Here is a 17,627-nt window from a genome sequence, read left to right as displayed (position 1 = left end):
TGCATATCTCTTCTTATGTTTATCTCGATCTTCTTTCCTTTAATCAGCTACTGTCCTTATCTGATTGTCCTTCAGCACTTAAGTTCTGATATCTATCTTCTGATGATTATCTCCTGATAATATAAGTACTGATATCCTTAAGTCCTGACTTCCAATATAAGTACTGATCAACAGTTAAGTACTAATTTATCCTGTTCACGTAAGATTCTGAAAGCTAAACATAAAACATATTAGCCATGACATTATCAAATATATCTAACATGGGTAGACGATAGGATTTTGATGCGTAGTTCGTCGAGTGATTATCGTTTAGACAATTAAAGCTATATCTTTTAATTATAGATGCGGATCCCTCAAGTCGATCAGGACCAGATAGAATGGGTGAAGAGTAGAGTTGAATAGTATGGAATCTTGGGTTGCAGCACTACATGAGCAACAGACCAAATGATTAGTTGAATAAAGACTGTGATGTTTTGAGGCAGAATGTCAGAATAGATGCGTCTTTGCAAGTGTGACTAACTGCTAAAACCCAAAGGAAAGTATTTCTATCATCACTTATTGTTCAAGTGATATTTATTTTGAATCTTATCATGCAAGTATTGCTTTCCCTATTCAGTTCAAGATAGATAAATGTTTTACGTATCGCTGAATTAAATAATTCTGTTTATGCAAGCACTCTTCTGCTATTCTATGTTCAGAATAGATTTACAAATGTTTTGGGTTTTGAGAAAAATTATTTTGTTGCGAGTATTCCTGCCCAAGTGAATGAGGGAATAAAAATGTTTCGGTTGTCGAGTATTATGACCCCTTTTCAATAAAAGGTTTTGAGATTGAATGGTTACTGATTGCGTAAGAGGCCGAAGCACCGGTCCAGCGTGAGCTATTATACAGAAGTGTAATACGGAAGTGTAATATCTTACAAGGCTTGTTATGCCTTTTCTGGCGCCCTATATGTACCGTATATCTTCGGGATACGGGTAGTACCTATATTAACGGTATGGCTGCGGGATACCGGTGTTGTTTCATGACTGATCATCAGGAACAGCATAGTGCATAATTTGGTTCCAATCGATATTATTATATTGCTTTTGATAATCTTATAAGGAATGATTTATCAACTGTTTCTGTTTTGGAATAATGGTAAAGTGCGGTTTTGATTCAGATTTTGATTTATGCTGATACTTACGTTGTTGTTAAATATCAAAGGTGGTATTAATATAGATGAATGATGTTGACTTCAGTATGGAATGTTGTGAGCATCAAAGTTCGTATTGATATCTAATTTGATATGACAGCAAAATAAATATTAATTTGAAGAGTTCGGTTTTAATAAAGTTTATGATTCAATCCATAATCATTGTTTCATGTTATTGTGGTTTACGATATTTCCGTAAACACTGTTTTACTAGTTTTATTCTCGTCAAGATTCAAAGTATTGCTGAAGCATCTCGCTCAAAATATCAAATTGGTTTTGAATACAATTAAGGAATTAAATCTAGGATTCCTCAACTAAAATTTTATGATTCAACAATTATGATTTTAAATACTCTGCTCTAATGCAGATGTCGGTTTTATATCAAAAGACCCTATATATGTCATAATGATCTTGCTGAGCATTTCTTTCGCTCATACTTGCCTGTTTTCAAATTTAAACTCCAGTGAGGACTAGCTTGAGCTGTTTAGCTGCATAATTCACGGAAGCAAAAAAGAAGCTCTTGGAAGGTGGTTGGTCCAGGGTTTGCGAATTAGTGTAAGATCTTTTGTGTAAAGTATTTCATATTATATTAAATTATAGTTGTGTATTTTATTTAGTCCTAGTATACTTCATTTCGAAGTTATACTAGTGGGTTTAGTTTTGAGTTGGAATTTATTGAAAAGAGTTTTAAAAGAAAGCGAAAAAAATTATTGATGGAATTTGGATTTCATGTTTCTAGAACTGTAACCTTAAAAGATCTTCGATTAGTTTGGGGTCATTTATGCTAAATATCTTCCGCTGACATTTGTTTATTAATTAAACAGGTTAATTTGGATTGAGGTTTCATAGTGACGACCAAATCCTCTAACCCCGGATTTGGGGGCGTTACAGGTTGGTATCAGAGCTGAGGTTATAGTAAACTAGAAACGAGAGTGTGTAGGAGTGTGTATAGTATGTGAGGACGTTTGAGCTCATATCGAGTTCCTGTTGGACTATCGGATATAGTGCCAACGAATAAGTTAAGATAGGCGCATTCGTTCGAGATGGTTGTGTTGAGCTGGATGGAACTCCGGGAAGCTGCAAACTTCTATTGTGGAATCTTTCGAGGCTACTACGATTTGATGACGATGAAGATTATCGATATCCCTGGAATATGAAGAAGTGTCGAGAATCGGATGACGAGTCAACAGAAGAATTCAAACTGAAGATAAACATTAAGACTTTGGCTATACCTTCTCTTTCTATAATTTCTTTTGGCTTCTCTCAGAAAGGGATATCTGTTAGAGGATATATTCCCTAACACTCATTTTCAATCATAACTATGTTTTAAATGTGCCAGAGGTTGTCATGAAGCCTATTTTTCAGGTTTTGATAGCTCTGCTAAGTTATGATAATTTAACTTCCACTTTTCTTATTTGGTGGATAGTTTCTTGGTGATGTGACACCACTTGCTCATTTTGGTGCCAGAATTTTGTTCTCTGGATTTCATTTTCTTCAAACATATCAGCTTTGAAATCTTTTCAGTTTTATTCATTTGATTTTGAATTCCTTTGATATTCTTTTATTCTGACTGAGATGAACAACCCTAACTATAGGGGACGCAAGGTATACCTGTCTGTGTGATAGGAGTTGGATGGGACGCCATCACTTGTGTGTGTTGTGAATACATGAAGGTTAACAACCTTTAGTAGTGTCTTAATTTGGACACGCAATACCAAGTTCATTTGATCATATTGATCTCTCAGTTTTTCTTTTATTTCAACAATACATTTTCTCAAATTCAGATTTTTCTGTTTTGGTATCAAATTCTTTTCTTTTTAAAATTCCATGATTTTATTATCCCAAACATTCGAAGGTATGCCAAACAAGTTAAGTTGAGTTATCCTGGTCAAGTCAAAGCAGGGTTATGTAACGAGATTACCAAGAGCAACAGTGGAGTGCGATGCGGTTATAATATTAGTGGCATATACCGAAGTCAATCTGTTTCTTTATTTCTCTCTTTATCTATCTTTCCTTTCTTCTCTCTATCTTTCTTTCTATTCTTCTTTCTCGCGAGCAGTAAAAGCGATTTTATTGAAGAATTGGTCAAAGGAGATGGAAGGAACAATGTTGTGGAGTGAAGCTCCTGTAAGAGTTTTATTATACAAGGAATACAAGATTTATTTGAAATGATGGAAAATTGAGTTTATGTGGAAATGTAAATTTTTTGATAAGATCCCTTAGTGCTTTCTTCTGCTGATTCCGAGGTCGGAATCCTTATAAGGAGGGTAGATTGTAATATCCCATATTTTCAAATATTATTATAATTATTTGGAATTATTTATGTGATTTTAGGTGAATTTTAGTGAATTATCTGATAAGTGGAATTGATGTTTGGGTGTTTAGATGTGATATTATTTGAGTATTTAAATTTTTATATGTCCAGAATAAAATATAGATAATTGTGATATTTTTCTGGTAATTTTTGGACTGTTAGATGATTTCATATTGAGTTATGAATTATTAATTATTTTCTGAGTAATTACCAAAATTATTTTATAAAGTCGGGGATCGTCCAACTTCAACCGTTTTTACGTTTTTACAATCCGAAACTCTTCCGAAAACTCCTTCCTAACCTAATCTGGTAATTCCGGACATTTTCCGTGTTTTGACTTTTTCAATCCGGATTACGGTTTGACCCGTGTGCGGCCCGGCGTAAGATTTTCGATACGATAGTTATTTCGGTAATCAACAAAATCCGTATTCTCGAGAGACGGGATATTTTTTTTACATTATTTTCGTATATGGTGTTTTATAAAAAGCTCGGTTTTGATGATTATCCAAATATGGTATTAAATTGTATCGTTTTTATAGTTACTTAGCAGCTAAGTAATCTATTTTCAGATATTTATTTGCATAAATACTTGGATTATCTCTAAAATTGTTTTTATGGTTTTATAATTACAATAATTATATTTGGGATTTTATAAAATTTAGAAATCAATATTTCATCAATTATTTAGCCCTGTATGATTTTTCTGATTTCATTTATTTGTAAAATCCGTATTTAATTCCAAAATTCTTCAAAAATTACAAAACTCATATTTATTTAAGTTTGGAATATTCTGAGAATTTTAAAATTATTTTGGGAATTTTTAGGATTAATTTTACTCGCGCGTTGAATTGTTTAATTGCTAAAAGCGGGTATAAATTGCGTTTCAAAAATTATTTTAAAATTACGAAATTTATGTTTTTATAAACTTCGGGATATTTGTAACATTTTAAGATTATTTTCGTGATTTTCTGAATTTGTTTTAAGTGCAGCTCGGTTCGCTAAATCGTGTAATGTGGGTATAGAGCGCAAGTCAAAAATATTTTAAAAAATTATGAAAATTTTATTTTACTAGTTTTCTAATTATTCTGAGAATTTTAGAATTTTATTATCCCAAACATTCGAAGGTATGCCAAGCAAGTTAAGCTGAGTTATCCTGGTCAAGTCAAAGCAGGGTTATGTAACGAGATTACCAAGAGCAACAGTGGACTGCGATGCGGTTATAATATTAGTGGCATATACCGAAGTCAATTTGTTTCTTTATTTCTCTCTTTATCTATCTTTCTTTTCTTCTCTCTATCTTTCTTTCTATTTTTCTTTCTCACGAGCAGTAAAAGCGATTTTATTGAAGAATTGGTCAAAGGAGATGGAAGGAACAATGGTGTGGAGTGAAGCTCCTGTAATCGCATCATAATTTTGAATTAGGATTCGCTTTTGGCTTGTTACTCTTTGTCAGCCATTTGACCACGTCCCCTAACTTGGTGAATTCTTTAATCATGGCCGATGGTGTGATTGCGAAGCCGTAACTATCGTATGTTGGTGGTAGATTGTGATCTTTCCTCCAATCCGAATAATCCTCCTTCTTCCATTCGTTACGCTCGCGTGTTGTGTTGACGTACGTCTCGTCTTGAGATGGCCTTGTATAGAGCTTGTATTCTCTAGACCCCGGCGTCGTGATTTTCCTCGAGGGCCTGTAATACTTCTCGTCGTCTTCCCTCCCGTCTTCTTCCAATCTCACTTGTGCCATAGCTTTAGCTTGCACATCATCCATTGTCTTGCATAGATACTTTGTCAATTCTTCGTACAGAGGGGATTCCTTTTCGAGCCCCCTCCTGAAGGCTTCAATTGCTATTGGTATATCACAGTTTGTGATGGTTACCTTTTCCCTGTTGAACCTCGTCAAGTAGTCACGCAGTGGCTCTCTATAATGTTGGACCACTTTGTATAAGTCGCTCGTAGTCTTCTCAAACACTCTGCTACTAGCGAATTGCATGTTAAATGCGTCTTCCAAGTTTATAAATGTCTTGATGCTTCTATATGGCAAATTCATGAACCATTGTAGAGCTGGTCCTGATAACGTCGATCTTAAGTGTGACGCCCTCCAAACCCGGGTCAGAAGTTTGGGGTCCACACACACACACACACCTTTTATAACCTGCTTATAACAATAATAAAGGTAATAATAATATGCAGTGACCCTACTTACCAACTAACACGGATCGCAACAGGTTAAAGTATACACACAAGCCACACACACACACTTATATTATAAACGCCCAAATCCCAACTATTTAAACTTACAACTGAATATTAAGCATTATTACAAACTTCACAAACTTAAACTATTCCAAAAGCCGTTAGCTAGCTGATTCCGATCAACCTGGAATCCTAGCTCTCGCACTGGATTGGGGATCCTCGCTACCAACCGGTTCCTTCTTAACTGGAAAAGAGTATAAACAAAGTCGCGCAAATTAGCTAACTAGCTCAGCAAGTCACATTGACAATACTGAGAATAAATAATGATCAAGTGAAATGAGTTAAGGTATCAAGTGAACAATGAACAATGATTTAGAATTGGATATTAGATTTTCATTTTAAAAACCAAGGTTAGCCTGCTGATCATTCACGCACTAACCCCGAGCAAGGCACACAACTCTGCTCTAATTACTGGATCCAAGACACACGTTGGCCTAACTTGACCACCAATCTGGTCCACAATTTTATAAAACAATCCAATTCTATCACAATAACAGAATAAACAATGTAAAGCAATAAACATAATCATAAACAATATTGTATTTCCAATCATGAGATGGTTTCGATCTTCACAAGGAAACAATATGGCAATTACAAAGAATGGCTATCAGGTGGTGAAAGAATTGGATAACAAAAGAATCAAAGTTTCAGAGTTATAAGGATTTGGTCTTTCAATGTATTAGGTACAATGGTTTGAGTATTTAAGTAATCCTGGTTCAGTGTTCAGTATTTAGTTTGTATGTATTTGTGGAGTAGTATCGTATATCTGTGGTTCGTATTCGGGTATTTAATAATCAATGGTTCAGAAAGAATAAGGTTTACAGCTCAAAGATCAACAACTGGAATCAAGGTTTAGGGTTCAGTGCTTCAAAGCACTTGCAATATAAAATAGAACTATCAACTATTCACAGTATATCTCGAGAAAGTTCTGAACACTTGCCTTGTATTAGCTTGCTACACTCTACTAACTTTCAATCACAACCTCTTATTCCTCGACTACTTGCTTCCCTTTCCTACGCCTTGCCTCTTCTGCTCACATAGCATAAGTATCTATCCATACTCAACTCATATGATTTTACTCGATATAAGCTTCTATCTACCCTTCGTTTTACCCAAATCCGATTTACAGATTGAAAGATACGATCAAAACAGTCATATAACATACACATACGCATTTAACACGTTAATCAATGCACATATAACACATAACACGTAAGATATTTGATTGAAAATACTTTTCAAAGAAGGTTTGATGTTAAAAAGGATTTTTCAGATACTTAATATGGATTTTTAAATATTTTTCGGAATTTAAACGGGCCGTTGAACCATTTTTGAAACAATAAACATGGTTCGGTTGGCCGATTATGGCTTCAAAATAATTTTATAATAATTATCGAGCCTTTAAAACAATTTAAAATAATATTTTAAAGCTCAAAACTATTTTTCGGAATTTTTAAATCAAAAATAAATAATTAAATCTAATTAAAAAATTAATTAAAATCAATTAATAATTAATTAAATCAATTACTAATTAATTAAATCAATTAATCAATTAATATTCGAATTAATTGACCAATTAACTAATTAATTATTAACTAAAATTAATTAACTAATTAATTCAGATTTATTTTTGAATTAAAAATAATTTTTGGAATTAAAATAATAATTTTTAGAATTTTTAATAATTAAAAATGAATTTCTGTAATTAAAATAAATAGAAAATATGATTTTTAAATATTATAAAACAGGAATCCAATTTGTGCAAATTCTGGAAAGTTCAGGGACTGAACTTCATCGTCCCCAAAAGTTGAGGGACTAAACTGCAATTTTGCATTTTAGCCCGCCGGAAAACGACGGGTTCGCCGGAGAACTCGTCTCCGGCATCCTCACACCACCATCACCTCCAGATATCATCTACTACTCACTAGGAATATAACCCAACAATGAAATCATGTTTATAACCCCAGAGCTGGCCGGAAAATGGCCGAGAAACTCGCCGGCTCCGGCGAGTTTTGTTTGCTTCGATTTGAGCAAACCAGGAATCGTCAGTTGTTGTAATATACATGAATCGATTGCAAATTCAACAAGGAACACGATACAATCAACAAAAACATCTAATAACCCCTAGAACAAAAAGACCCAAATTTCAATTAAAAACATTCATACGGGTTATAAACCTTAATTTTGAAATTCGAAAATTAAACCCAGTTTTGAACATGTTATTGAACTCCAAATCAGTCATATAATATATCAAAATCATCAGGAAGAGAAGCTCTACAACATGCAATCATCAAATCATCCAAACAATCATCCGAATAAAAATTCATAATTTTAATCAAAATAATTCGAAAATAAATAAAAATATAGAAAATAAACCTTGATTTTTGTAGTTCTGAAACTTGTAGAATATGAAAGAACACCTCAAACCCTTCGTTTTGGTTACTCGATCTTCTCAACCATAAATCACTAACACCTTGAAATTGTAGTTTGATTCTTGAAAGGTTATATGAATATATGTATTTTCTCTGTAAAATTATATAGTTACTGGCTGCAAATGATTTTCTGCACAAAATAAAATACGGTAAGGGCTATTTATATTTACTGAAAATTGGTACCCCGTTGGATCATACCGGATATAAAATAGTACGTTTATTTACAAAAACAGATCCAAGACGGTACCGGTTTCGGGATAATTATCCAAATCTATACAATTTGTAATGCGGTCTTGGTATCAGCGCCTGGTTACACGTATTACGAGGTGATAATTATAATATTTTAATAAAAAGATCCCGTTTATCGAAAATACGAGTTTTATTGATTTAGCGAAATAAATTTTGTATCGAAAATATTGCGTCGGGACCCGTACAGGACAAACCGTACGCCGGATCAAAAAAAATAAAACATGGAAAATGCTCGGAATATTGCAATTCGCGTTAGTAAGGAGTTCGCGGAAGAATTTCGTGTTATAAAAACGTAAAAACGGGTGAAGTCGGCTGGTTCCCGATTATATAAAATGATTAAAAATACTCGGAAAAAGATTTTATTAAATCCATAAACTTTCTATAAAATCATAAATCAACATAAAAATAAATAGAAAGATATAAAAATTATTTATATTTTATTTTGGACATATAAAAATTAAAATACTCAATTTATATTATTTTTAATCACCCAAACACATATACCACTTAACAAATAAGTCACAGAATACATACTGAACGTGCATAAAATTTATTTATTAACCAAGATAATTACACGATATATCCCAAATATTATATAAAGCCTTTGCACATACAAGCTTCTTTTAGGTCACGAGTAATAGGTATTGTGAACATTCGCTGTTTGTATTGAGCAATGTGCTCTAACGGGTCACTAGTTCCGTCGTATGGTCTCATTTGTGGCACCGTGAAACGCTTCGGAATCTCCACCAAAGCTATCTTGTCGTGGAAAGGCGAATCAACATAACTTGTAGGGGTCGCCTTCTCTAATGGTTTTGGAACACCAGGAATCCTTGCAATCAAGTCCCTTACTTCTTGTACTTCTCTTTTGCAATTTGATTCCGGGATCTAGTACTCCTATGTCGTGACCTTCTTCTATCAGTTTCTCCCTGAAGATCATCACGATCATCGTATCGTTGCTCATCATGCCTCTTTTCCATGTCATCATCATTGTTTGGCACTTCCTCCATGCCTTTTATGTCGATAATATCATATGTTCCATTCGTTGGTCCTTCACGTTGATCATATTCTTCTGCATCATCCATGTCCAAACGTCTGACCACGTTTGGGATTGTCTTCCTTATCACAGTCTTCGTTCTTGATTTGGACGTAGTCAGCTCTTTCTTCAATGTCTCATTCTCAGAACGCATTTTCTCGATTTCATCTTGTAGTTGTTTCAATGTCGCAACCATTTCTTTGTTGTTTTCAGCTTCATTCTCCTGATTTGTGACTTGTTCTCCATCGTTTGCCATCGTAGTGTGTCATCCAAACCCTTAGCAAGTTTTCCCCAGACGGCGCCGATTATTTTTACCGATTCTTGTGGGTTAAATGCTTAGGTTATTGGTTTACGAAAAATAAATATAATATTAAAGTAAAAGCAAAGAACACAAGAAATTGGTGACGCGGAAAATTTGAGAACGGGAAAAAACCGCGGGTGGGATTGAGTATCTAACCTAATAAGAGATTCACTAATAATTATGATAAGAATACAATGATTTATAGATTATACATCGTCATCATCTTTAGCTAAGCTTGTTTGTCTGAATCATAGTGTTAATGCTTGTGAATGTGTATGATCTGAGTCCAACGTGTTTGTATGTTCTTCGTGTATATTTATATTGTGAATTCCTACTGGTGTTTGCATGAATATTTGTATATATCCTCCCCTCTCCTCATTCAAACGAGCTCCTTATCCCCCTTTTTTCTCCAACTCCCCTTCTTTTTCTCCTGCCCTCGATGTAGTTGCTTTATTCTCTGCGTTACTCAATTTTTATAATAATTGATGAGGGTGAATAAATATATACATTAATGCATTTATAATATGTATAAGTGAAAATGTATTTTAAAATTTATATTTTGGTAAAATATTTAAAAAAGACCTAGACAGAGCGGGGAGAAACATATAAAGCAATAACTAATAGAAATACATTTAATTAAATTTTAAAAAGAAATTTGTTGACAAACATCTAACATCGATTACACTCTGGCAAACCGCTATATACACGGGGGCGGTACCCTTGATAAAAAGGACAAGGGAGACCACAAATTTGAAACACACGCAGGCAAAACTACACTAAACTAGCAGCCTTATCAACCTTGTATGATAATTTTAAAGATAATTAGTCCAAATTAAAAGGAGCGCCTAGGTGGGGGTTTTCCCATAGCTTTCATCAAATGTGCAATTTCAAAGACCTTAGCCACTTTTGTTCCTCTCCTAGCCTCTGCTGATGCTTTTCTTTCCTCTGCTTTTCTGTGTGCCTTTGCTATCTCATTCTCCATCTTCTCCTGTGCTCTTGCCCTCTTCTCCTCCAGCTTTCTCTGCATCATTTAAACATAATACATTTGTCATGATTTCAAATATGATTTTTACTAATACTCACTCCGTCCCATTTATATGTCACTTTAACAATAAACAACATATTTTAAGATGTATAAAAAAGATAACGGTGATTTACCAATATTAAATAACTTAAGGGGTCTTTCATATATTTTGTGCTACTGAGTGCATGCTAACTACTACTTTGTTATTATTGAGAATGAAGTCAATCAAAACCTGTAAAGTTGTTAATTTGTGACGATAGGCAGGTCCGAGGTTAAACTTTTCATGGTAACGAATGACGACACCCAAAAAATGAATATTCAGGGAAATATAAATAAAAGATAAAAAATTATTCATAAAATAAATTTTAGGGGCATATTTTTGCTTTTTTATTGTAGAAGATCACTTGAAAAAAGACATTTTTCTCGCTTGATTGGACCGATATAAATATAGATATCTTATTTCCTAACATTGTTTCAATTTATTATCACTGGACACCAAAAAAAAATTAGCTTGGACTTTATAATCACATGCCCAGGAGGCACATATTAGAAAAAAAATTGTGTTTAATAACCAGCATAACATTTAGTTTAATTTTCATGAAATTGACTTTGTAACATACCTCAACTTTCTTCATCTTCGAACTTGACTTCTGAATCTGCTCACCTTCCCAGCCCTTAATAATCGCATCCTCGCGCTTAAACCTATTAGTAATCTTGGCAATCTTGGCATTTTGCCATGCAAGTATCTTCATCTCCACCTCCCCTTTCTTAACTCCATGCACCGACACATGATGATCATCACCGACCAAACCATTCATTCGACTAACAGTAGTACTCCCTCTAGCAGCAGGCCGCCAAGGAGAAGACTGAGGATCCACATGATTACTAGTATCCGGCACAATAGCCAAAGGGTTCATTTCCTCCTCCTCTCCTATCATTCCCATGAAAACACTATTGTGATCAGCTTCACTACCATTGTTTCCTGTCGTAGACCCTCCCAGAACTAAAGCATTGAACTCCCTGCTCATTGCAGAATACACATTCGCCTCATTGGATCCGCCATCAAAGCTGCCTGTTGATAGCGACGGTGCACGACTACTTGTTTCCCAAGGTTGTCGAAGACGAGGAAGGTAAGGTGGGGCCAGAGCATGGATGTCTCTGAACCCAGGGTTATGTTCTTGATTACTTTCATGATCTAGGTTTTGTTGGTTGGCTGTAGTAGGGCTTGTTGTGGCTAATATGTGATTACTCAAAGCCATATTGAAATTTTCTTTGTTTGGAATGAAGATTAGAAAATGTAAGGTCCTTGAAGATTGAGTAGAGGAGTGAATTAAGATTGTGTTTAAGTTTACAAAGAGTGGTTTAGGTATGATTAGTATAGATTATAGAGTCAAGTTTGTCACTCATTGCATATTTTAATGAGAAAAAAAAGGAAAGTTTAAAGAGGTAAACAATCAGCCAATCAGATATAGTGAAGTTGGGATGTCACATTGATAACTTAGCGGATGGACACATAAGATATTTTCGATAATAAATTATGTATTTAGTTTTCTAAAGTGTCGATAAAGCTGAAGGATGTTTCACGAGAAAGAACATTATATTTCTAAACAAATCCAAGGATTTGGACTGTAAAATTAAAAAAGACACATACAGATTTTATTAAATTATAAATCACTTGTCTAATGAATCCCGCTTCATTTATTTGTTTTATGATCTGTAGCTTTTTCAAGTTTGACTTGTGATACATACCTGCAATTCTGGTCATGTTGCGTAAGTTTGTAACTGTTAATTTTTTTTAAAAAAATATATTTATGTATAGTTTTGTACATTGTTAGTTTGTTAACATTACACATGATACAAGCGAATAGACGTATTTTTACTTGGTATACTGAATTTAATAATTTTGTGACAAGAGGCAAAAGAATACGGTACAAACAAATTTAAGTGGGACCTCTATAGGAGGGGAGAGTAGGTAGTTTAGTTGGACCATCCCCACACTCGCAAGTCACAAGAAACATCCATACATGTTGTAGTATGGTCTCCAACACGTGGCCTTTGGAAAAATCAGTCTCTAGGGTTCTCAGAAGCTCCGTTTGGGATGTTAAAAACCGTTGTACTGTGAGAATAAGTGTTGATGAAAAAAGTGTTGTCAGGAAAATTAGATGACTATTTGGTAATTTTTTTAATTTATACATATTTTGAGATGTAATATATAAAAACAATATTTTTGAAAAGGTTTGATGGTGAAACAGATAGCTACTTTTTGCAACAGCTCAAAACAACTTTTTTCAAAAGGAACATGCTTTTGCTAATAGCATTTTTTAGACAAAAACGCTTTTCTAGACATCGGCTTTTAGAATTTACCAAACACCTTTCTAACAGTTTTTTAATAAAAAGTTGTTGTAACTGTCTGCAACAACAATATCAAAGCGAGGCCAGAATCGACTACCAAACGAGGCCAGAATCGACTATTTCATTAGGCTTACTTCTACTTTTACGGTGAATAGCAAGTTCAATATACTAATGTTATTCTTGCTTTTAAATTGAAATTTAAGAATTTAGATTGCCTGCTATCGATCCTAACATGATAGCAGACGCTTGTCTCCCCGCATTCACTAGCCAGAGAACGATACCGTATATAAAAATTGTCATTTAATAATATCTTAGTGATGTTTTAAATAATACTCACTGTTTATAAGATTATTATGTACAAAATTACTGAGATATCAATTAATGTATTAATACTTATAAGTTACAACAATTCGTCAGATAATCATGTGCATGACAAATGAGATATCAATTGATGTAATAATTGTGAATACAATCTGCGATTAATACATATAAATCAAATAAGTGTGTGCGTGAGTAAACGAAATCAAACAGAGAAAGGAAGAATATAACCAAATGGAAATCCTCGAGTCCAGTTGAAACTGTCTCCTTAAAACTATTTCGCCTCTCACCGTATGTGCGAGTCGATAGCCTCCCAGGATAAAACGAGATACCAGTATAATCGATAGATCGAATATACTCTCAGCGAACTTGAACTAAGCCAGAGAACTATCACCGGAGTATTGAAAAATTTAAGACCAAAGAGACCGAGAATGAAAGAGAGGACTCTTATTCCCTTGACTTAATAAAAATGATGCCCTAAGACTCTATTTATAAAGAGAGGCTTGAAAGGACTTGTTTTTCTTTTCAATGTGGTACATGGTATTTATAAGAAAAACTAAGGAATAGGTTTGTGCTACTCTCGATGTGGTACAAAACCACTTTTCATATTAAAAAGTAAAACTTTGGAACATCAGTTCTCATTCACCTTTTACTCATTTTGAGCGTGTAAATATGTGTTGGAATCCCCTCGAAGAGGAGAATATGTTCCAATAAATACACACCACTAACACATAATGTGTCTCACTCATATAGAGTCTCAAAATGATTCACAACTTAGTCTAAAATACTAAGTTTGTCTAACAATCCCCCACAAATGAGATTGATGGTCCAGTAGCACGCACCACATAGACAGACAGACGCGGAGCTTGACTTGGTGATAGTTCCGGCGGTCAGATATAGCATACGATAGGTAGAGAATGCTCCTTGAACCTTCGCTCGAATAAGTATATCGACTTTACTGGTAGACAGTATGACGCGATGTCCTTGAACCGTTCGACCGTTTGTGTAAACGATGACATACTCATCACTATATCTTTCCTGACTCATTCAGTTCTCATGATTATGTCCATTTTGGCCATGGAACATCGTCCTGGTTCTGCAGGAGTTTTTAAAGAATTATGCCTCGCAATTCTCCTTTGAAGCGGCCCCAATTCTCTCCCACATAGGTGATCTTTATCTTATAAAGTAACCCGCGTTTACTCAACTGAATTCCATGTGTTCACTCCTGAACTCCATGTATTCATCAAAGATCATTAAAAGCTCAAAGCTTAACCTCTTACCTTACGGGTCTCACTGTTTCCTCATCATAGGAACAGGCCAGGGGTTACCCCCACAGTAATTTGGTCATCATGATTTAGTTGTCCCATTGAACCAAGTTCTTGGGATCTCTAGTCAGCAATGGTTGGGTGTCCACCATGATGCCGTTAAGCAATAGGCTTAAGGCCCATCCCTCTCGATGATTTCTCAACCACTTCTTTTGATAACCATTTGGTTAGTGGATCCGCGATATTATCTTTTGACGGTATATAGTCAATAGTGATAATTCCGGTTGAGATCAATTGTCTAATGGAACTGTGTCGTCGTCGTATATGACGAGACTTTCCATTATATATCGTGCTCTGCGCTCTGCCAATAGCGGATTGACTATCACAATGAATCCCTATTACAGTTACAGGCTTTGGCCATCTTGGAATATCCTCCAGAAACTGACGTAGATATTCAGCCTCTTCGGCGCATTTATCTAGTGCCACAAACTCAGCTTCCATCGTGGAAGTTATCACCGTTTGTTTTGAGGATTTCCATGATATTGCCGCTCCAGCTAATGTAAACACATAGTCGCTCGTAGACTTAAGTGCTTTCTTGCTAGATATCCAATTTGCGTCAGTATATCCTTCTAATACTGCTGGGTATCTGCCATAGTGCAGTCCATAGTCTCGAGTTCCCCTCAAGTACCTTAGTACCCTTATGATCGCTTTCCAGTGATCAGCTCCCGGATTACTCGTAAACCTACTCAACTTGCTAATTGAGTATGCAATGTCTGGTCTTGTACAGCTTATGAGGTACATCAGACTACCAATTATCCTCGAGTATTCCAATTGGGAAACAACTACACCTTTATTCTTGGATAGGTGCAAAGTCATATCCACAGGTGTCCTAGCTTTCTCAAAGTCATCCTTAAGAAACTTCTCAAGGATCTTGTCAATATAATGTGGTTGACTTAATGCGAGACCCTCTGATGTTCTAGAAATTTGAATTCCCAGAATTACATTTGCTAGTCCCATGTCTTTCATGTCGAATCTTGATTTCAACATGTCCTTGGTAGATTTGATCACTTTATCATTGCTTCCGGTAATAAGTAGATCATCTACATATAGCGTCATCATGACATAGCCACTCTCGTTATCCTTGTAATAGACACAGCTATCACATTCATTGATTTTGAAGCCATTAGCCAGCACGACCTCGTCAAATTTTTCATGTCATTTCATAGGCGCTTGCTTCAAACCATACAATGATTTCACCAATCTACAAACTTTCCTTTCTTGTCCTGGGACAACAAACCCTTCGGGTTCTTCCATATAGATTTCCTCATCTGTCCCCATTTAGGAAGGCTGTTTTCACATCCATTTGATGTACAGTTAGATTACGCATTGCAGCAATAGCAAACATCATCCTTATGGACGTTATTCTCGTTACAGGAGAATATGTATCAAAATAATCAAGGCCTTTTTGTTGCTTGTATCCTTTAATCACAAGTCTGGCCTTATACTTATCAATAGTGCCATCAGTTTTCAACTTCTTCTTGAAAACCCACTTGCTACCTAATGGTTTGCAACCAGTTGGCAAGTCCACTAGTTCCCAAGTATAATTCTGCATAATTGAATCAACTTCATTCTTGATGGCCTCTTTCCACATAGGTCCATCAGGTGAGGTAACCGCCTCCTTATAGGTTTTTGGGTCACCTTCTTCCTGCAAATAGGTCATAAAATCAGACCCATAGGATTTCTCCGTTCGTTGTCTTTTGCTCCTTCTCACTACCCCCACATTTTCGTCTTCACTTTCGTCACTCTCATTATCGTCATCTACAGACTCATGAGATCGTTTAGACGTCGTAGGTTGTTGGTTTCCTGGATTACAGGGAAACATCGTCTCAAAGAATGAGGCATTCCTTGATTCCATAATGGTATTCTTTTGAATATCAGGAATCTTGGATTCATGAACAAGAAACCGATATGCAGTACTATGTGGAGGATATCCGATGAAAATACAATCCACAGTCTTAGGACCTATCTTTACCTTCTTCGGTGTAGGGATCAGTACCTTTGCAAGGCACCCCCACACTTTCAGGTGTTGGTAACTTGGTTTCCTTTTCTTCCACATTTCATAAGGACTTACATCCTTATTCTTGCGCATCGTAATATTTAAAATATTATTTGCGCTTAAGATGGCTTCTCCCCACATCGATTGTGGAAGCCCAGAGCTTAACAACATCGCATTCATCATTTCTTTCAGAGTGCGATTCTTCCTTTCAGCCACACCATTTGACTGAGGGGAGTATGGTGCAGTGACCTCATGGATTATACCATGTTGTGAACAAAATTCTCCAAATGGTTCAACATATTCACCTCCACGATCACTTCGTATCGTTTTGATTTTCTCAGTCTGTTGTGTCTCAACTTCTTCCTTATAGATTTTAAATTTATCTATAGCTTCGTCTTTGCTTTTCAACAAATATACATAGCAGTATTTTGTACAATCATCAATGAATGTAATAAAATACTTGTTTCCTCCTCTTGTTGGAGCGAATTTTAAATCACATATGTCGCTATGTATTAGGTCTAGCACTTTGGTGTTCCTTTCCACACGTTTAAATGATGATCTCGTTAATTTTGCCTCAATACAAGTCTCACACTTATGTTTTGAATCGATAGTAAGTTTAGGTATGTATTCTTTTGCACTTAAACGTCGTAAAGTGTCATAATTTACATGTCCTAATCTAGCATGCCATAAATTAGGAGACTCAAGCAAGTAAGCAGAAGAATTCTTCATTTCATTATCGTCCTTAACGGACATTACATTGAGCTTAAAAAGCCCATCGGTTAAATAACCCTTGCCTACAAACATACCACTCTTAGACAAAATTACTTTATCTGAC

General features: G+C 35.2%; 1 protein-coding gene across 1 annotated transcript; it reads right to left on the bottom strand.

The window, feature by feature from the left end:
* Window positions 1-10,445: 10,445 nt before the first annotated feature.
* On the bottom strand, window positions 10,446-12,193 carry LOC141693035 (remorin 4.1-like). The gene is made up of 2 exons (XM_074498018.1): window positions 11,422-12,193; window positions 10,446-10,798 (listed from the first exon to the last, which is right to left on the bottom strand). The coding sequence occupies exons 1-2, from the start codon at window positions 12,058-12,060 to the stop codon at window positions 10,610-10,612; spliced, it is 828 nt and encodes a 275-aa protein (XP_074354119.1). The 5' UTR covers window positions 12,061-12,193; the 3' UTR covers window positions 10,446-10,609.
* Window positions 12,194-17,627: the final 5,434 nt, after the last annotated feature.

The sequence above is a fragment of the Apium graveolens genome, chromosome 10 (assembly GCF_009905375.1).
Source record: "Apium graveolens cultivar Ventura chromosome 10, ASM990537v1, whole genome shotgun sequence".
Classification (NCBI taxonomy): domain Eukaryota; kingdom Viridiplantae; phylum Streptophyta; class Magnoliopsida; order Apiales; family Apiaceae; genus Apium; species Apium graveolens.
This window is presented reverse-complemented; position numbering and strand designations above follow the sequence as displayed.

What these genes read in the sequence shown, in the direction of transcription:
- LOC141693035 (XM_074498018.1), bottom strand. Translation starts at nt 12,060, where the DNA reads ATGGCTTTGAGTAATCACATATTAGCCACAACAAGCCCTACTACAGCC. An exon ending in CGAAGATGAAGAAAGTTGAG is followed by an intron (nt 10,799 to 11,421) that starts GTATGTTACAAA and finishes TAAATGATGCAG; the next exon opens with AGAAAGCTGGAGGAGAAGAG.